This window comes from Symsagittifera roscoffensis, chromosome 1 (assembly GCF_963678635.1).
Source record: "Symsagittifera roscoffensis chromosome 1, txSymRosc1.1, whole genome shotgun sequence".
Classification (NCBI taxonomy): domain Eukaryota; kingdom Metazoa; phylum Xenacoelomorpha; order Acoela; family Convolutidae; genus Symsagittifera; species Symsagittifera roscoffensis.
The window spans coordinates 37,924,016-37,946,136 of record NC_087062.1 but is presented as its reverse complement, the minus strand read 5'-3'; the positions used below and the strand labels follow the sequence as shown (position 1 = coordinate 37,946,136).

The 22,121-nt window shown below is 34.0% G+C and overlaps 2 protein-coding genes across 2 annotated transcripts; both read right to left on the bottom strand.

The window, feature by feature from the left end:
• Positions 1-6,407: 6,407 nt before the first annotated feature.
• On the bottom strand, positions 6,408-7,645 carry LOC134856713 (heparan sulfate glucosamine 3-O-sulfotransferase 1-like). The gene has a single exon (XM_063872983.1). It carries the CDS (start codon positions 7,474-7,476, stop codon positions 6,472-6,474), a length of 1,005 nt encoding a protein of 334 aa, XP_063729053.1. The 5' UTR covers positions 7,477-7,645; the 3' UTR covers positions 6,408-6,471.
• A 3,368-nt stretch (positions 7,646-11,013) lies between these two features.
• On the bottom strand, positions 11,014-20,111 carry LOC134843977 (START domain-containing protein 10-like). The gene is made up of 6 exons (XM_063860390.1): positions 19,944-20,111; positions 19,692-19,839; positions 19,459-19,562; positions 13,080-13,209; positions 12,735-12,787; positions 11,014-12,629 (listed from the first exon to the last, which is right to left on the bottom strand). Exons 1-6 carry the CDS (start codon positions 20,103-20,105, stop codon positions 12,288-12,290), a joined length of 939 nt encoding a protein of 312 aa, XP_063716460.1. The 5' UTR covers positions 20,106-20,111; the 3' UTR covers positions 11,014-12,287.
• Positions 20,112-22,121: the final 2,010 nt, after the last annotated feature.

The window sequence follows — 22,121 nt, the reverse complement described above, 5'->3', positions numbered from 1 at the left end:
ACAAGAAACCAACTTTTGTTGAAAACATGGAAATGGCTCGGTGCGTTGAAAGTCGCACGTCAATATAGTGGAAAAAATATATAATGGAATTGTATTGTATTTTTTTATAAAAGTGAAAAATTATTGATTATAGTTGATTTGCAATGGATTTATATGCTTTATGAAATAATAGCAATATAATCTATGTTTAATTTATTATAAATGATTACCTTTCACTTTTATAGACACTGGCAAAAAAACTCACATTTGATTAATTTTTATCCTTGGAACTCCAAAACGGGTTATTGTTCGTGTCTGAAATTTGTTTATTGATGGCAATCAACTTTCAATCAAGCTTGCATAAATGCAAATCAGTTTTTCACATGAGGCAATTTATAATTTGTTCAGCCATTGATGATTATGTTAATAGTAAGGTTCGGTTAGTACTAAGCCACGGGTTTTAATTAAATAACTGTTTTCGTAATTAACTAACTATTTCTGAGAAACAAAAAGAGAAAATCGAATAATCAGAGGGATATGCTTTATTTTAAATCATTCTATTGAAAATCTCCAGAAAACCGACAGTATTTCAAAAATTATACGTCTTCATCGAAGCTTGTGATCACATGGTGGGAATCAGGCTAGACGATGTGAATTACTAAACTGAAATTTTGAAAACTTCTGGGAAATTTAACCACAAATGAAAAACTTGGCGTTTTTTCAGTTTCTCTACCTTTTTAAAAGAAAATTTGTTGAAAATATTTTGTTTTGCTGCTACTGCAGCAAATTATTGTAAAAACGCGAGTTTTAATCAACTTTTCCTCAACTAAGTTGAAAGCTTTTAAAGAACTATTTCGCAACTAAAACGTTTTTCTTTTACTGAACTAAAATCATGGGAATGGTTACTACTATATCAGAAAATGCTCTTAAAATGAGCACGCATTTATTTGAAGCGGTAACTTTGAGTTCTGCGTCGGTAAAAAGCTAGAAAAAGCAAGAAATTGAACGGCAAAGAACGCTTGCTCTGCTTTTCTACGTTATGCATCCCAAGAGGTGGTGCTAGGGATTTTAGCAAACCGGTTTCTAGCAGAACAATTTTTTAGTAGACTAAGAACTATTAGCCAGTCAGAACGTTAATTTCAAACGCAATATTGGCAATCAGCGACATGCGACACGTGTGCAAACATGCGACAGGTGTGTCTTTAAGCGAGTAAATTCCGCTAAATTAGACTGTTATGTTTCTGAAGTTAAGTTTTTTGACAAATTGTGAGATAATTGACTTTGATAGGAAAACTTGAACCAAGAGTGAGCGTGTTGTTACGTCTGTCAATTGAATATGGGTCAGTTTTTGTACGTTGGTCTGCTAAGAGACTCACGTTTCACACTTTTTATGCTAAAAGATTAGTCTGCTAAAAGATCGGTACCCCATGCAGCAATTAGGACTCGGATTTTGCCACCAATTTAGATAGTTATGCATAGAAAAAAGCATGGAAACACTTTGGCCTATAACATTCTGCTAGTAATATTGCCTGTAATATTAATTTCTCATTGCCTGTAATATTAATTGCTTAGTCTTTTTCTTTTCCAACTTTCTTTGATATTCTTTCCTTCCAAATATCTGAATCGATAATGGAAAATAAAATTTTTTTCGCCCGATAAAATTTTTTATGAAAACATGTCATTGCTAACAAGTGAGAATATTTGAACCACTTTTCCCTCTTTTTGATTGCAGCAACAGTTTTTCACAGAATTATATAGGCATTCAACGATGCATTGATGATCTGGAATCGAGCCTCCGATCTCAGGGAATCCCAATGAGCAGGGGACCGAATAACAAACTAACAATACCACAACAACCATTTCACAAAACCCAAGCTTGCAACGTCTTAACACTAAAACAAGACTGCTCGGATATCAGGGCAAAACCCTGAAAGTTCCCATTGTCCCTTAATTCATGTGGAATAGTATTCTGGAAAAGAAAATTTTGAAAACCTATAAAATTGGGACAAAAAACGTGTGAAAATTCGAGTCGTACAAAATTAATACGACCAACTAGCATGGAACAATTTTGTTGTGCGGGATAACTCGCCACGCCTAAATAATTCGCGTTACGCTCTCAGCATAATGAATAAATTCTTCAATCAATGCGCGCATGATTTGGTCCAGAACCTGGCCAGTTTGGCAGCTTTCATAATCCCCAGAGATTTAGAAAAAATAATTGGAGGTAAAATATCTTTATAAAATGGAACTCAAGAATTTGATATCTTCAATGGGGTTGAAGAAACTTTTGTTGAGAACTATTATTTCAATCGGTGAGAATTGACCGAATAAAAAAACACAGCATGCATAAGTATTCCATTCTTCGAAAATCGGAACAATTAGCATTCCTTGACAATATTATGATAATGAAGACGCGCACAAAAGATTTCCTTTTTTTCTCCCAGGATGAAATTAAATGTTTATTAAAGAGGCCTAGGAAATAAGACAAAAAGCAAATTAGACGCGACCAAAAATTTTGAATTTAGACGTCGATGCAAAGCTACAAATATGGGAAATTGGACGTACTGGGAAATTGGATTAACAAACACTCAATTACTATGATCACCATACTCGCAGATATAAACAAGCCATGGGGAATACTATCACGACAATGATTAAAAACTAACTAACAAAAAAATTTGGTCAACAGGGAACAGATCTTGCATGTACCCACTGCTCACATATATGATCACAAACTACAAAAGGCTCTTTGACTGATATCGAACACAACAGAAGTCGTTTCAACTAAATTAAACGTTTTTAACACTATACAAACAAAATTGCTCGTATATCAGGACGAGGCCCTGAATGTTTCTACTGCTCATTAAGGTCAATTAAAAAAATTTTTGATTAAATTATTGACGAAAGAGTAGACAAAAACTGCTATGTAAATTACGAAGTGAGCGCTTAGCATCTCTTATTGTTTCAAAAGGACTAAATTGCTGCTCTCAATTCAATTTGGAAAGCATAAAATTGGCGCTTGCGCATTTTATTAGGAACGCTTAATATCGCACCTTGATTAACCCGAATTGACCAAATTAGCAATTTCAAAACCCCTATAATTTGACAAAAAGGAATCACAGGTTAAAGTTTTTTTTTAAATTTGAGCTCATCACAAGAATATTTCTCAGATAGTATAAGAAAATTTCGTCAAAAACATTTTAAAAAGTTGGAACAAAAAGATATAAACGACACTAATAAATACGTATTAACCTGACCCATACTTAATTTTATTTTCCATTTATACGGAAAAATCATCTTTATCATAACCCTTTTCTAAACTTTTCATTCATCATCAGGGGCACTCAGTTTCATCGAACACTGAGACAAGATGGCCCTAATTTGCATTGCTTTCTTTCCTACTTTTGAACCAAAAACGGTAATTTTTCAACTAATTTGAATAGTTTCAGACCACCTAGTATAAGTTTCTTGAGCATCAATATTATGCTAAAAAAAACGATAGAGTATATAAGTTATTCGAAGAAAGAAATAATTTTTTGCACAAGACGGGTACATTCAGGATATCAACCGAGTTTTATAGCCCCAATCAAATAGATCTAAAATGTACGAACTAATATCAATCCTTGTTCATGAATCTTCATATCTCTTAATTGGTTTTTTACTGGTTTCTTCCCCAAGCCAAGAAACAAAAAAACTGAATGTTAGAGAACTTTGCACGACATTTTTTCCATGCTGATTTAATTTTTTTTTGCAAATCATAGGGATTAAATAGGAAACACGGATAGCCGGTTACTGGGCAAGTAGAAAACAAGAATTTGCGTGGAATTACTGAAACCAGAATTTGCGTGGAAAAAATCTAAGAAAGACACGAGTACAAAGTTGTTCACTATTTTCAATGGTCGGAACAAAAAAAGGAAAAAATTTTGTATGACAATCCGTGTTATTAAAATATTTACACCAAATTGAAAAAAAACTTCCAATTTAGGACCCTTTGTTTTCAAATATTCTTTTTAACCCAGTTGGAAAGAAATCAGCAATCAGCATTTTAATGCCACAAAATCATGACATGTACCAGGACAGTCCATCTATATATGTTCCGCGTTTATCGCCAAACACGCATCATTCCTTTGCCCTAAAATAAAACCAAAGGATAGATTAAATATAATACCAGATCTTAGTCCATAATCAGCATGAAAAAATTAAGCAAATATATTTGACTCAGATGAAAAATTAACTTTTTCATTTAAATTTTTAAACTAAAAACAGTTTTAACTTTAGTTTGTTGGGGAAAGCGAATAATTTTGTTTTGAAACCAAGATTCTGGTTGGCTCATAAAAAATTTTGGTTGGGTTGGTTTCCAAAAATTTTATGCTATTATTCGTATTCTATTGAATATCTTTTGGTGCTTTTGATGTGATCTGTGTTCTTTATAGTTTCTCCAATTCGGCTTCATATATTGTTCATCTGCCTTACAGATAACGAGAACATTTCCTCAATATCTCTCGCGATGAAAGTCACTAGAATTGATGAAAGAAGTGCATCATGGATCTCTAGTTGATGGTTCTAGCATAGAAGCATTTGCAACAGATGAAAATGCACTTTGTTGGTAATGCATTTGAAGAAACTGCACATTGAACGTATTAGACGGCTCAGAAATGGAACTTTATACAAAATGTACCCAATACATTGTTGTAGCAAACCTATTAATAATGAAATGATTTTCAATGGCACAGTTTTTTTTGTAGTTGATGGGCAGCAGCTGTCTATTGCAAGGAGAGATTTTGTAAGCAGATCGAGACAAGTAGTGTCGAGATGAGAACAAACCTCAAGACGCAATGTAAGCTGTTGATTATCTGGTATGAAATATTCGAAACACACATAGAAAAATACACAAAATGTTTTTCATATATGAGTCTTTAGTTCAAATTTTTCACACCGGATAAGCAACAGCTTATTTTGCAACTCAAAATTTAACAGTTAAACATGGTTTTCATTTTCCAAGTCGTTTTGTTTAGTTGCTCTAGGAAATGTTTTGCCTTATTGTTTCAAATTCTGCACAATTTTTTCAAATATTTCGCCAAGGTTTTGTATTTTGCCATGATATTATTTCTTTAACCATGTTAACTATCCAAACTGCTCGTCACAAAACTTCGTAAAAAATAAAGCAAAATCAAAAGGATGCAAGTCCTGCAGAAGTTTTGCAAGATTGTTGCAAGTTTTGTATATTTTTGCAAGAAACATACCAAGTTTGCAAACCAAAAAACTATTCGTCCTTTCAATTTTCTTCTACCTTATAAGTTTTTCTAACTTATTAATACTAAGCGCTATTAGGACTAAATGCTTAACGTTTTCCGCAAAAACATGAAGAGCAAAAGTATCAGAATAATTTAGTTGTTCATTACTATAACAGTGCACAGAAATTACAATTCAAAATTAAATTTAAAAAAATCAATAGAGGGGTTAAAAAATTGCCTTATGAGTGTTTTGCGTCATATGGCCAAAAATATAGCGAAGTTTCTAAGAACTTGAATTTTCATTTGTACTCGTCAGGATTATTCGCCATTTTTGGAATCAGTTTAAGTTTAGAACTCCCCATTTTACCACGAATATAGACAAGACTGCTCGTATCAGGGCAAATCCCTGAAAGTTGCGACTCTTTTTTAGATTCTATGAAAAAGTTAAAATTAAAATTTCTGATGAAAATTTCCAGAAAAAAAAATTGAAAACTCAAATTTTCCTTAATTTTTTTTTTTTAAATCATCCCCCACACGCCACAACACGATTGCAATGTATTAAATATACCAAAAAAAACATGCATCAATCTAATTCTAAGACGGAATAAATATCGGCCTAAGAGGTAATCGCACGAGTATGTCGCGGTTTAATTGACCCAAATTGGCCAAATTGTCAATGTAATCATCCCCATTTCTTTATGAAAAATGATTGTGGAGAAATATCTTTTTTAAGTTGGAGTTTTGAGTTCAGGACAACAATACCTTTCGAAAGACATTAAAAAATTCCGTCCAAAATTGCAATTTGAAACGTCGAAATAATCCACCTCGAGCACAAATATTTCGTCACTTTCGTCAAAAATAGTTGGAACAATAAATGGACAAAAAACTAATAAAATCGGGAAACAAATTCTTTATAAATGTTTTCCTAATCCAGTTATGGCACTTTAATTGGTTATGAAGTTTTTCGATGCCCCTTTTGATTGACGATTCAAATGAAATTTATTCATTTATAATCGTTTTATCATGCAGACTCATCATAAGTAATTATCAAGGGGTTGCAGATTTTGAAAAATCTCATCGACCGTTTTTTAGGTCATCGATGATGATGTTTTGAGTTAAAAACTACTTTTTTCATGAAATTATATTTTTTGAGGTGACTTTGATCGCTGCGTTAACTGAAAATTGACTAAATCATTTAATGCTAAAAATCACAGTTAAATATCAGTTTACACCAGCAGTTATATTTTCAAAGTAGGCTTCAAAAGCGTAAAATTAATTCTGCTATTTTTATTGCAACACCAGTCAATTTATGAAATAGTTTCAAATCTGGTTCAAACACTCGTTTCAGCTCTTTCTTTCCTTCTTCGGTTAGTTTTTCTGGGTAACCAGAATGTCCTCTGTCATCCGGAAAGCAATAACTTGTAGGTAAATAACAATAATAACCCAGTTTTTTTGGCAAAAAACCAAAGTTTTCGGCTTTAAATTCGTGTGGAATATCCAGAAAATCCTCTACTTTTTTCAGCGCTGTAACTGGATTGTTTTTAGCAAACTCATCACCATTCAGAATTAAAAACTGATCAATTGAAAAAAAACCAAGCCAGCGTTGTAAATGAAATCCATAAAACGAGAAATCAACAAACCCATTTTCAGGCTTTAATAATGTTTCAGTAAGATTTGTTAAATTGAGTCCTTTATTTATAACTTGATGGTAAACTCCTGAAATTGCACGACGTATTGGATCCCGAGCTATTAGAATAAATCTGAGTTTCTTTCTTAGGTAATTTTGATAATCCAAAATTCGCTCCGGGGCTAATTTGTGGGCTAGATAATTGGGAGTTTTCTCAATCGAAATTTGAAACGGCTTCGAGTACATCATACTTTTTCTGTATATTTCGTAATTTGTACCATTTTCAAAATTTTTGTCCCGGTTGAAAAATTGTTGTTCAGTCATTTGAGCCGAAATTGATGAGTGAAAAGACAAAAATTTCATCAATGCCGTTGTCCCACATTTTTGGGCCCCAATTACAATGGCAGTTGGATATTTCTGAGTTTTCTTATATGAGGAATTGATCTTTTTCTGTGTGTATTCAAATTTTTGTGGGCTGTTATTTTTGATAACTGGTTCTTGGTAATTGCTCAGATCAATTAGCAATTTGTAATTGATTTTTTCCTGGTGTTTTTTATTGAAAACACGATATATCGTTGCAATAAAAAGTAAAACAATGGCAATAAAAATAAAGCGCTTCAAAGTTCCTAAACTCATGACTTTAAGTAATATGAAAGCTCTAGAAAAATCAACCTCTAGCAATGTGCGTTACCAACTTGAATAATTTACAAACTCATATAATGATGTTTTTTGCATCAATAAATCTGCATTGTTGTATAAAAAATAATCAACGAAAGCTGGTTCAAGCAGTATCTCATGATTTAAAACAAGCCTAGAAAAGATTGCATTTTGTGTTGTTCAGGGAACCATGAAAATGCAATGACTACTCAAACGCAAAAAATAAGGCATTGGAAGTTTTTTATGCTTTTCGCTTTCATGATTTCTTTGACATCAAAAACGTGGTACAAACTTTTTATTAAGACTTGCATTCAACCGAAGAAAGCTTACTCGAAAGCTGTTACCGAAAACTTTTTTATTTAGCTGTCATGTCTTTCAAAAAAATACAAGACAATATTTTGAACGTTTTTTCTTTCGTGGAATACTTTGTTCCATTCTAATAATCTAAGTTTTCTAACCCAAAAAATTACCCCAATGTCAACTGAATACAAATAGTGGAACGCCAACGTGTTGCGAGGTTGTCCACGGAGGTTAGGATTCTATACGTAACTAAGAGACAATTGTCAACGCGAAGCGCGACCTATTATGAGACTCTAACTAAAGGGTAGAATGGTGTTGAATCTCATTGTATAGAGTACATTGGAAAATAGGGTACAGAAGTATATGGTGGAAACGCCTAGCATAAAAGAGCTAGATTTTCATGGGACCGGAGAGGGCGCGGAAGAATCCTTCTGAAGGGTGCACAACGAATCATAGCGTTTTCGAACTATAGCAAATTAGATAAAATTAAGAATGTTCAGAAAATTAGGCAAACAAAGTGGAAAGCGAAGCGCAGTTCGATGAGGCAGGAAAGCACTAAGAGACGAGTAGTTAAAAGAGTGAAGAAAATTTTCAAAACGATAGAAATTCCAACATTACCCGGCCAAACTGTTCACCGAATAGGCGCACAGTCTGGTGTCTGTAGGTCACTGGAATCCAGAGACGAGTTTTTGAACATGCTCCAAAATAGAAGTTTTCGCGGATTCCACGCACAAGTACCTGTAACGTAAGTTTTGTCAGCATATACTTTTTTAGCGGATTCCCCAACGAGTAAATATAGCTAGTTACTGCGGATACCGCAATTTTAAACGAATTCCGCAAAATTTAAGCAAGTTCCGCGAATGTAACAGGATTGCGCTGACAATTTGCGGATTTCGCTTACAAATTGCAGATTTCGCGACAGCGTAATTCTGCTATATATATATATATATATATATATGATCCTATTTGATTGATTTGTTTATGAATTCCACAATCCGATCAGAATTCCATCAGTTTTTTTCGTCGATTCTCCTGTTTTTGAAGAATTTTGAGCGATAGTGTTTCAGCAGCAATCCAAAGAACATCATTACATTTTCCACTACAAATTTTTTTTCGCCCTGTAGCGGAATTTACTTACAATTCTCACAATATATCTTTTGGCCTCGTATTGAAGTAATCCGGTTTGACTCACTATTTTAAAAACACCCCCTCTATCCTATTTATGAAAACTTCAGGACAAATCTCTGTTTTATAATTTTCTTAGATCTTTCGAAAATCGTTTAATTTAACGATTGTTTTTCGGTTCAACGAATTGCAAAAACGAGCTCCAATTAAAACAAAAAAAGATTTGTCCCTCTATTTTCACACTTTTTGTAAGAATGTTTTAAATTTGAAAAAAATTTAAGTTTTTTCCTACTTTACGTTTTTTTTTCCAGAAATTGAAAAAAGCTTAGAAATTCTGAACTTTTTAAAAAATAAAGGTTTGAAAAAAAATTCTGAGCCTCTTTTGCACATAAACTGAAAACGTTAGTTCTTAGTTAAACTTATAAATCTAAATTTGACAATTTTTTTTCAAAAACACGCCATAAAAACTTTTCGCGTCTGAATGAATTGCTACTTTATTTCGATTTAAAACTTTATCATCTTTGACTCTTGTGCCCAATCAACACCTAAGTTGATTCTTGAAATTTAGAAATGACCAACATAGTTTCCATTTTCACCTTAAATCTTCAAGATCACTAAAACACCAAAAAAAACTCTGAGAGGAATCCTGAGAGTTTGTTTAAACTGTCCGCCACAGCAAGCAACGATTTTCCCCTTTTGATGGACTGAAGTAATTATTTCTATGTGAACAAAGTCTGCAGATTTCGATACTTTAAGATGGCGGTTCAAGTAATAAGAAGCGACAGCGTCTGTGACACGAAGGTCAAGCGCCTGTGACACGAAGGTCAAACAAAAGAGCCAACCATCTGACCTATACAACAAAAAGTCTAGCTTTCAGTATTTTTTTATTGCGAGATCTCGTTTCTTATCCGTCCAAATAACTGAAGCAAGGCCTTAAATATTGTCTATTATCTCGTTATAACGCAAAGTCAGTCACAATCCTTTCTTTACAAGTCGTAGCATATTGCAGGGCGAAGTCTCGTTGACGGCCATCATGTTTTCGAACAAAACTCCTGAGTGATCCAACCTAAACACTCAGAAATTACCAAAACAATTCGAACGAATTTTAATGTTCTGATATGGATGAATTTTATCAGTTGCAGTTTAAATTTTTCGCAGTTCTCGTCAAAATGTTTTTCGGTCGGGTTCATGCAAACTTTCAGATTCTGGTTTTAAAAATAATTGGACGTGTTTTCAATCAATCTCTTATTTCTACTTACTTCGAAGCTGAAAAATGTTTCAAGGTTAGCTACAAAAACTTGTAATAATTCATGTCATACAGCTCGGCATTCCTTGCATGCGGGGCTCAAATATCATCGATAATGACTTTCTGCTTTAGTACGTTTCAAAAATCAATTCTAACTTGTGCTATACTAAAAGCGTAGAATCATTATCGCTGATATTTGAGCCCCGTATGCAAGAAATGCCGAGCTGTATGACACGAATGATTTCAAATTTTTGTAGCTAACCATGAAACATTTTTCAGCTTCTAAGTAAGTAGAACTAAGAGATTGCTTGAAAACACGTCCAAATATTTTTAAAACCAGACTTTAAAACCAGGACTTTCCTTTTTTTTAGGAGGGATTCGACCCCCTGCCGACCCTTTGTACTATCTTGAGATATCCATTTTTGGCAACAGATCCTTAAATTTTTTCATAATTTTGCCTGCGGCGCAGAAATATTGGCTAAACGGTCTCTTTAGTGCGATGGGAAAACTCGGAAAATAAAAAAAAGGTCGACAAAATTTTCGATTTTTTTGAAAATCCGCAACCCCCCTCGAGAAAATCCTAGATCCGCCCCTGCTCCAAATGATAATCATGAACAAATGCATCATGAATCTTGGGAGCTGGTTTCTAATACTTCCATTCCAATTAAACACTTTATTATTAGATCGTACAACGTTTCGCCGCGTGCGAATCGTCGCCTTTTTTTTAAAAAAAAAACGCGAAAATTCATTTTCGACCAATTGTCGCTTTCGAAGCAATTTCGCCCCACGACAATCGCCAGTCGCAAAGATACGGAACCTCAACTCATCTACTATTCGACGCAAAACAAATTATTGTATATTTAATTCGAATCTGGTAATAGAATTCCTAGAAGCATGAAGGCACGATTGAAGCAATCTATTTACAATATATTACCCAAAATAAATTTCATCACTTTTATTTGTAACAATAAAAACCATCCAATGTCAGTCAATGGAATAGGTGGTAGGTACAGCATGATAAAAAACTGGAATTCTCTCATATTCAAACAATTATAATTCGGCTCTTTTTCATGCGATGACCAACTCGTGAACAATATTTTGGTCACACCAAGCAATTTCGATAAAAACTTAAATAGAAGAGGTCGTACTTTTCATTGTTTTATTTTCGCTATTTGTCAAATTATGTTCGCATGAACAATCGCTTTCATCATAATTGAGACGACATACGAATGCCAATTTGAATTTCCACCAACTAATTAAAAAATGTCTCACTCAAAAATTTGATGTCCTCAAAATGTTCGGGCAACTTATACTCATTACACGGAATACATTATTCTAGTGGTATGGAAAAGGAGCTCTGATTCGGGTGGAAGAATTGATGTAGATGATGATGATGATGGAAGCAGTAATAATGCTGATGATGAGAAGATAAGAAATATATAAACCAGCTTCAATTTAAACAAATAATTTCAAGGAGTAAAAAAATAAACGGCACCTTACCTAAATCACTAGCTAGCCCCGATACCAAATGTACATACAATTTGTGAAAACATTTTCCCTTCACTTTCAAGTGCAGTCTCAAAATTACATGAGATGAACTTTGTACAATAGTAAAATATCATAGCACCATCACATGGATTTGTATTAAAGATAACTCGCTCATATATAGTAACTGATTATTTAGTACATAAATTACACTTAAGATGACGCGTCCAAATTGACTGAAAGTAAATAAATGACAACCACGAAACTAAGTTACTTAACTGAAAAATTTGTCAGTTGGAGTTCAACCGCTTGGCCGCATAACATTGTAGTTTAAATGCCACTGGTGTTCAAATTAAACATGCTCCTTAAAAATCCGATATCCTCTTTGAGAGCATGTTATCTAATACTACTATTTTTTTTACTTATTAGCAGCAACTCAGTTCAAGTTAAGTACAACAAGTTCATTCAACCGCAGCAATTTGCTCCACTGAGTCATTCCAATCATTCATGCATCGCTGTCCATACATATGCTTTTCAGAGTCACTCGTGGCAGTATTTTAAAAATTTGGTGATATATATATTGGTGATTCTATTCGCGCTGGTCAAGTGATAATTTTCCTTAAGTTCTTTCGGCTCACTTGGCGTCGCCTCCGTTACCATTGACCTCTGTCGCTAGGTCTTCAATTTCATCATCATCGTCACTATTACAAGCGCTGTTGCTGTTAGATGACGAGTCCCCGTTTAAATTGACGCCTTTAAGCACTTTCTCAATCTCTTTTTCATCTTCAAATTCATCGTCAAGTTCCAGTTCCTCCGACACCTTCGGCTGGTTCTCAGCCTGAACATCTGGCCAGTTTATTCTGGCCAGACTTGTCATCAGCTGTTCTGGATCATTCCACGGCTTAAATTTGGGGTTCTTCTGCTTGTTTTTCCACTTGTCGTACTTTATGCATGCTTTCTGAAGAACTTTGATTTGCTGAAACAGAAAAATTTGTTGCTCGCAAAACTCAAAGTATAGAAAGTTCTCACGCATGAAATTCTGATTTAGAATGAATTCCAAAATCAATGTGCTAATGCTCACCCTAGGTGCAAATGTCTTCCCCACGCTGTTCACAAACCAACTTGGTATTGATCCTGAAACGAAATCAAATATTGGAATTTCAGACTAAGACGATATCAAATTATTATCGGGAGAATAATAAGTGATTGGACTTCAACCTAGCTGAGACAAAACCTGAACAAACTAATTCAATCATGTTATAATAATCTAACAACATCACAACTGAAAGAAGGTCAGTTCTACGGCAATCACTAAACTTCTAACTTAGTTAGTTGAGAAATAATAAAGAGGTCAGATCTCATTGCCAGATATCAATTTTAACCAAATCAGTTGTCCAGACAAATAATTAAAGTTCAGGCAAATTACCTTTGGGGTCACTTTGACTGATGTATGTCAGATGACAATTTGCTTCGTTGTCCTTGCCTTTCATTGGTTTGATGAGGAACCCTGTCAACTCTGATATTCCCCTGATGAAACCTTTCTGCGGAGGATAGTCCTTAAAGATAACAATTGATTATAATGCATGTCATCAACAAGGATAGGTGGTTACTGTGCAAGTTAAACAAAATGTTCCGACCACATTCATAAAACACAAAAAAATTCTTCAAATTACTAAATTTTTCGAATTAGTGTAGGTTCTTGTACGTGATGTGATAGGAGAAATATACACACTCGCGTAGTAAATTACGCATAATTTCTCATTTTTTTGCAAAATAATTTTTTAAAATTTCAGAAAACGTTTATTGAAAAAGTAAAAAAAAGTGTTCGTGGCGGGAGTAATTTGCTTTCCTTATATCAAATGAATTTGAACGGAAACGAAAAACGAAACTTTCAAAAAAATAAAGCTTAAAGAACTTGAGCCTTATCAAAAATGAAAAAACTTTCTATTTCCGTTCAAAAAATCATCGACTCAAGTGGTAAACTGCAAACATTCAATATTACGGCCATTGTTAAAACTGGAACTCAATATTAAGGCCATTGTTAAAATAAAAAAGAGGGTTGCGATTTATTATGTGTCCTATTGAAAAGTCGGTTCTTTTCACTAAGTAACTCAGCATGGTTTTTTTAAAGTTTCAACTTTACACGTTTCCCTGAAAAAGTTAAGGCTCAACAAAGCTCCCCAAACAGATGTTCAATTTGTCTCAAATGATTTTCAATTGGAGGAAAACAAGTCAAGCAATACAATCGACGGCGTGAAATAAGTGTTTAGATACACTGTCGAGAGGGAACTAAGCCAAAAAAAACTTGACATGAAAATGTCATGAAAAACTATTTTTATTATTTTGTTCAGAGGGCAAGGGGCAATTAAACTATATTTCCCTTCCAACTTAACAAAATTAGTAACACGATAAAACAAAAGACGAAACCATTTAAGCCGAATAAAGATTGAGCAGAAAAAAAAACAAGGAAAATATACAAAGTCAGGGCTAGTAAATTTACATGTTCGGGACTAAACCACAAACACTGCCAACTACAATGAGAATTGCTTAAAGCGCAAGAAAAGTCTGCGATATGGCAACTCAGCTGAAAACAATCAGACGAAGAGGCGAAAGGGAGCTTCGCACCACTTGTGATGCAACGCAAGCGCAGCATTACGAGCAAGTCAATAGAAGTGAGATGCAACGGAATCCGTTAAATTACAAAAAAAGAAAATTTGTTCAAAGAAAAACTTAAAACGTTTCAAGAAACCGGATATAGCTACAACATGCTATTTAATTACTGCTAAAACTTCGCATAAAAATAAAGAGACCTTGGTTTAAAAAATAATCCAATCACACAGAGGCCAAGCGGTGCTTCCCATCACTTTCGATACACCTCAAACGTACCACTGCAGATACTTTTTGAAAATAACCAATTTTTGTTATCAAACTACAGAAAATAGTCAATTAAAACATAAGTCGAAACCAATTTACTCGGAAAACAAAATTAAAAACTATATCATAATTCGAGTTGGTAAATTGACTCAAAAAAAGACAGCTGTCGATTAAAGTATGAATTCCCTAGATCACACTAAAACCCATGCTTTCAAATTTAAGCTGACAAAATAAGCAGACAAACAAAAGTCCGACCTTTCAATTTTTCCCGGAAAAAAAATTAAATTTCGTATATAATAAAAAATAGGTCTGACCGTGACTCTAAGGCCGCCATTGATCAAACAATGGTCCGAAATTCTTTTGAAACAATATTTTCAGTTTGAAACAAAACAGATTCTGGCCGGACTCAAACCTATAACTTTTGCCGTCCCAGGCGTGCTACCTCTAGGCCAAGGGTGCCGGAGAAGCCAAGAAATTCGAAATCCATTTAAGCCAAGCTACAAAAAGATTTATTGAAACAACTTATTAACCCAAAAAAACCTATATTCCGATAATAACCAAGATAATAAACAAACGGAATTAGAAAAATCTCAACTAAAATGTTAATTTTAACACAGCTGAAAAATCTTTGAAACTAAAATCGACCAAAGACTACAGGTCATTCGCGTTTTATTTTCGCGCAATTTCCTCTTTTGTTGACGGAGAAGGAGTTTGCCGTCAATTTAGCAATTAAATTCCAAGCGAACTTAGAAAGAAAAGTCGAACAATCTGGAACACAAAATGAAGCGTTAACAATTTTTTAAAAAAAATAAGAAAAAAGAAACCTATCGGCTTGTTATCCTGCATGAGGATAGATTAAGTCAAGTTCCATTGAAGTGGCATTAGCAAGTTTGCGAAAAAAAAAACTTATTTTTCCAGAAAATGAAGGTTTAAAACGGGTACGCCATGTAGTAATTGGATTAGTTTTTAACTTGAATGATTCTTGATTATCTAAATTATAGATTTGCGTATTTTTCTTCCAAATCAAAACAAGAATAGCCGGTTGCTGTGCTAGTAGCACAAAAGTTCCGACCACATTCACATCTTCGACTTCGAGATTTAGATTCACACGTCCTGACATCTGAGCTATGGTCGCTTGATAATCATAAAACACTAGCCACCAATAAACCAGATAAAATAGATATAACACAGAGGCGAACCTGTATGTCAGCAAACACGAGCGAGAAAGAGTCAAAAATATGAGAGCTTTAAAATGCGCAAAAACTCAAATTTGCAAATAGTAATTTGGAATGTAGTAAAACTTTGCACGTGATAAAACAGAAATTGCGTATAAGCTATGCATTTCAAAAAGCTCGCAGTATATTGAGCTTTTTTCAGTTCGATTGATGAAATAAAAATAGTATCAACTGTGCTAACTTATACTAATCAAATGTCAGATCACATGTGAATATACTGCTAATGCAGCCCTAATTCAAAAGGGACACCAAAACTAGCACTATTATCAGCGACTTAGGATGAAAAAAACTAATCGGGTAAAATCTCACAAGCTACGCTCGTGTAATAATATGCAAAAACAAACCAGATACTATGCTATTGTTGCAAAAAGCCAACAATTTTTGCGACTCGGGTTGAAAAAATAAACTTCTTAAAATGACACTACGCTCACTAGTTCGCTTGATGAGTAAAGATACTTTGATTATTTTACAGCAAAGAAACGTAAAAAAAAAACTTTGAGGAAGATAGATGAATAGGTACTAGAGAGCGTAATTTACCTTTCAATTAACAAAAAATAGAGTGAGCTCAATAAAAATCAAATCGCAAAAACAAAATTGAGCGGGACCAAACTTTTAACAACTTTTCCAACAAACAAGTGCACGTGAAAATGAAGTTCAATTTTTGTGCCATCTTCATTTTTGATGGTGCGCATTTTTAGCTACACTTGGAACAAATCATGCTCTAAACTCACCAAACTATAGAAGTCTCGAAAGAATTGAAAAAAAAAACAGTATGTAATTGGAAAAAATACTCGAAATAAGCAACAACGTAAAACAAGCTTTTAGTATTTACCTAGCGGAACACACGCCAAATTAGCCAAAAAAGAACAAAAAAAATGAAGCAAATAAGTTTCAGAACTTACGCTAACATCGACCTGATTTTTCAAACGCCGCGCAATAAATTAAGCTAGCATGTAACGCAAATCCGGTGCTTCGAATTTATGACAACTCATAAAAACAGCATATATTGGAAATAATATTTGCATGCTTTGAGTGTACTCTGAGAAAACCCAAGTATTACACAGGGTTGGTAATTTCAAATTTTGTAAAGTTAGTCAAGTTTTTTTTTAATTCAAATTTTGAAAAACCATACATTTTTGTTATTTTTTTAATATCAGATCAATGAAAGTTTTTAAAATGACAGAAAAACGTCACATCTCGAAAACTAAAAGCAATTGAACAGTCGCATTTGGACGCAAGATTTGCAAATTCTGAGAGTACTCACAACAGTCAACTACAGGGTCGGGAAGTTTTCTAATTTTATTTTTGAAAAAACCACGGAAAGTGCCATATCCCGAAAACTACAAAAAATTAAGCACTCATATTTGGGTGCACAATTCGCAACCCCTGAGATTACTCTGACAGCCCCCAACTTCTGAGTTAGAAATTCCACAAATTTTGAAAAAATTTAGCTTTTTTGAAAAAATTTTTGAAAAAAATTATAAAAACGTCATATCTCAAAAACTACAAGGATATAAGCAGTCATACTTACTCGCAATCCCTGGAAGTGCCTTTATAAAACATCAGATAGGAACATAAGAAAATTTTTAAATCTAAGTTCTTTGAACAATTAAGAAAAACACTATAAACGTCACATCTCGGAAACAAAAAGCATTAGAGCAGTCGCATTTGGACGCAACACTGCAACATGACACTCCTGAGAGTACCCTGACAGGACCCTGACAGGACCCAACTACAAGTTTGAGAATTTCAAATCCTTTGAAATTTTTAAAATCCAAGTTTTCTGAAAAATTAAAAAGAATTCATAAAAAACTTCATATCACAAAAACTACAAGGATTGGAGCAGACATATTTCGAGGCGAGATACGCAACCCCATGGGAATTTCAAATTTTAAAAAATAAATTTAAGTTTTCTGAACTTTTTTTCAAAACATCACAAAAAACGTCATATCTCGAAAAGTACAAGGATTTGAGCAGTCACATTTGGAGGAAAAAACTGCAACTCCTGGTAGTACCCTGACAGAGCCTTATTATAGAGATGAGAACTTCAAATTTTGTGAATTTTTCTATATCTAAGTTCATTGAAAAACTTACAAAAAATCCTGAAAACCGTCATATCTCCAAAAGTACAAGGATTTGAGCACTCACTTTTAGAGGCAAGAGTCGCAAGCCCTGAGAGTACCCTCACACTTTCCAATAACAGGATTGAGAATTTCACAAAAGTTTCGAATTTTTTAAAATCTGTTTTTTTGAAAATTTTTGAAAAAATTATAAAAATCGTCATATCTCGAAAACTACAAGGATTTGAGAAGTGAGATTTGGAGGCAAGATTCGCAACCCCTGAGGGTACCTTGACAGCACCCAACTACAGGGTTGAGAATTTCACGTTTTGTGAAAACTTTTCAAGTTACCTTTTTTGGAAAACTTTTGAAAAATCTCGAAAATTGCCGTATCTCGTAAACTAAAAAGATTTGGTAACTCATATATGGAGGCCAAAATCGCAACACCTGGGGAAGCCCTCGCAGCATCCCAACATTGGGTTGCTAGTTTCAAACTTGGTAAAATAAACATTGAATTTAAACTGGAAAATCGAAAAAAAATCTTAATCATTGCAATATACGATATAGCTTAAACATGCAAAAATATTACGTTGAAAAAGCTTGACGATGGCGAGATAGTGAAGCCCGCATTTAAATATATAATAGATTGGCCGATATAATACAAGACGAAATCAATTAGAATGAAAAAAAGCTAAGGAAGTGAGTAAGTTCAAAAATGACAGGAGCAACTCAACAACACCTGCAAATAAAATGAAAGAGGCTGATAGCTCAAAAAATTGTGAATTGGCTCCTTGAAAAACAAAGCAGACAAACGAAACTCTGACAATGTAACTTTTCACGGATAAAAATCACCATTTCAAGTTACACTGAAAAAAAACAAGGTCCAACAGGGGCTCGAACCCAAGTCGTTAAGAATCACCTCTACACCAAGTAGTGAGGAATCTGGAAGTTTTTGCCGCTCAATAATTTCAATGAATATTAAGTTTATCATGCGACAACAAAAACATTGAATTAGAAGACAAGGAATAAAAAATGAGACGAAAGTCAAATATAAAAAAATTGAAAAAGTTACTTAAAAAAAACACCATTGACCAAAATTTCATACGATTGTATTCAATGAGGCCGTAAAAAGCCTCATCAATGATTTAAAGAGTGTCAACTAAGCCGATAAAACTTGGTTCGAGTATAGGAAATTCTTTTCACCTCCAAAATACGCAATCTGAGGTGATTTAATCGATATAGCATAAGCCGAAACCGTTTTATCAAAAAAAAAACATCAAAATCATAGTTGAAAAACTTACAAATTACAGGACAAATTTCAATTATAGCAGAAACTGTTGAAATCAGATTACAACTTCATGTTTTGTTAAGTAATCCGATGACAAAACCGCACTAGATAATAAACACGCATGTGAAAACACGGAAATTGAGCCGACAAAAATTACGAATCCGAAAAAAAACGAACGTTTTTTCTGTTTATTTAAATAAATTAATTACTACCAGAAATGAAGCCAGTAGTTATAGTTGAATTTTCAAGAAATTGAGCATGTCAGCCTGCACGGTAGACTGCACGTATTCTGTAGTCCTGATCTCTACTGTCACTAAATAATAATTTCTGCCTTATGAATTTAGTTACCTTGTGATTGACGCTGTGATTGAATATTGCGTAATCTTGACCATTATATAGCCATGATCTCTGCAGCACAAAGTCCCTGTTTCTAAGTGGAGACTGCAACTTCACTAAAAAACACATAGCCTTAATATATGTGTTCAGTAAATTCATTGATTGCACAAGAAATTGTTTCAGAACAATTACATAGGTTAGTTATGTTAGTTGAGATAACTGCTGTAATTTGACCTTAAACGTACTCGCATAGTAGGATATGATATTCATGGGGTCTATGTAACATATGTCTTCTGTCCTCACACAATATGCATCCCAACTATGAGTGTACGCTGTGTCCTGTAAGGTGTCATACAGAAGAGCAGCACTGATGCCAGGAAAGAGCGCCTTAATCTAAAAAGTTAGTCGATTAAACTAAATGCAAATTGAGGTAAAAGCACTAACTTAATCAGGTTCAGCCTGCACAGCATTTGAGAGACTTCAAAATCACATCAAACCTTGATCTGCTGAATTTTTGTACCAGGTGTTTGCCTTGAGTATATAAACAGCTGCTTCTTGTTGTTTTTCAGCGACAATGTCCAACTACTATCATTATCAGCCGCTTCTCGAAAAGTTTGGAAATCCTTGCTTTCCGGAACTTTTACTTCCCCGACCTCCATGAAATCAGATCTTAAATGAAGCATTTTTAGAAAAATAAGAGTTACCTATTAGTATTAGATTTCAGAAAAGTCAAAGCAGATCTTTCGCGTTAATCCAAATCTTCAATACAAAAAGTAAGTCCAACTAGCCATGCAAAACCCGATTTAATGAACACACTAATGAATACAAAATAAAAATTTTATATCTGTACTTCACAATACATTCATTGGGATCATGAGTCTTTATGATACTCAACATGTGAATAACATCTGTAAATGGCACTTTAGCTGCTGTTGCGCGAAACGGACAAACTCGAATGATTGATTGAAACATAAAAAAGCACTTTGCTTTATGAAAAAAAAACATCGCAATCCATTATTCATCAAAGCCCCAAGCCAGTTGTGAAATCAAATTACTTAAATCCATTGAAAATAGGTCGAGCTTCCATTGAAAATAGGTCGAGCTTTACTGAAGTTCCTAGTGACTCCAAAAAATGATTCTAAAAGTTTTAATTAAGAATCAGGTTAATCCGGTATATAAAATAAACATAGACTCAGGTTAGAACAAATTTGAGTTTGAACCATCCCATAGGTCGGCTTCATTAGAAGCAACTTTTTCTGACGATGAGGGTTCAATCCTGTCCTCGCTACTTTCCCACGTTCCTTTGCAATATATAATCTTTAATTTCGGCAATTGACTCTTGGGAGTTTCTATTAAAAAAAGCTTTTGAAAAAAGCTCTGATCTTTACTCCTAACAAAATGCTTCAGTACACTTTTTCATTTAAGTAAAACATGGTTTAAAGTTCCGAATTTTAATTTGATGAAAAATTTCACGACAAAAGTATTGTGATTGATTAATAAGAAATACCATGACAATTAAATAGACCAAAAGAGTTGTTTCTAAGTATTTATTCCGGCCAAAAAAAATCGAAAACTGCTTCCAAAGCCGTTCGTGCATTCATAGTATAGCATCCATAGTATAGATATATTGGGATGACTTTAGTTCACTCAGTTGCTGCTGGTAGATTGTAATATGAAAAATTTTATGCATCCGCAGTTTTTTCTGATTTTTAAGAGAGGTGATTCGGATGTTGAATAGCCACATTGGGTAATAAAATTCCTTGATACGGTTTCCTCATTTAAACGAATTTTGGATCCTCAATTAAACAAAATTTGGATGATCAATTGAGCAATCTCCCACCCCCCTTTTCTTGCGATTGGGCAGGACTCTAGATAATTTTTCAACAAAATACCGATCGAAGATACTAATGAAATAGCACTTAGGCTATTTTGGGAACAGACCAATGCTGCAGGTTCGACTCGCGACTTAATGTTACTGAACACGGCAATTTTTTTAAATTGCCTAATACATCTGTAAAATTGAGTTTTATTTTTCGCATTGCGATGACAAACCTTAATAGCTTTGCTTCAAACAAAATCCGATAAAAAGCACAAAATGCTCGTGTAACATTCGTCAAAGTATTACTTAACGACGGAAATTAGAAAACTCCAGTTAGTTCTAGTCTATTTCAGGGTGTACGAACGCGCGCTTCAATTTTGAGGATATAAGCCGAACGGAGTTAACTTACCTTTCTGCGTGCAAGAATAAACACATGGTTGGGTCTCTGTATCCCCAGTCAATGTGGTTGTGACTATGAACGAGATTAAAAGCCATTAAATTTTAGTGACAGTTAAATAATGAATTCATAAGAGAGTGCTTGACCTTTCCTTCCTCTCAACTACTCGCGCTGTGATACAAATCTTTAATTTGCAGTTCAATAATTATTCAGGGAAATCTAGTCGTTTAAAAGGTGAAATTCAGTCTTTGAAAAAAGTTCCCACGGCCTCTACTTCAACGCGTCGATATTACCCAAACAATTGGATTGGAAGGGTTCGGATCTGTTCCGAGCCTGTCGCTGGACCTTCCCTTTTCACACTATTGGGAATCTTACATTCGTGTCGTACAAGTGTTCCGTATCGGATATAGTAGTAGTAGTAGTAGTAGTAGTAGTAGTAGTAGTAGTAGTAGTAGTAGT

Coding starts and splice junctions, on each gene's coding strand:
- LOC134843977 (XM_063860390.1), bottom strand. CDS start 20,105: ATGGAGGTCGGGGAAGTAAAAGTTCCGGAAAGCAAGGATTTCCAAACT. Junction 13,210..19,458: donor ATCACAGCGTCAATCACAAG/GTAACTAAATTC, acceptor GTTATCTTTAAG/GACTATCCTCCGCAGAAAGG. Junction 12,630..12,734: donor GGAAGACATTTGCACCTAGG/GTGAGCATTAGC, acceptor TTTCTGTTTCAG/CAAATCAAAGTTCTTCAGAA.
- LOC134856713 (XM_063872983.1), bottom strand. CDS start 7,476: ATGAGTTTAGGAACTTTGAAGCGCTTTATTTTTATTGCCATTGTTTTA.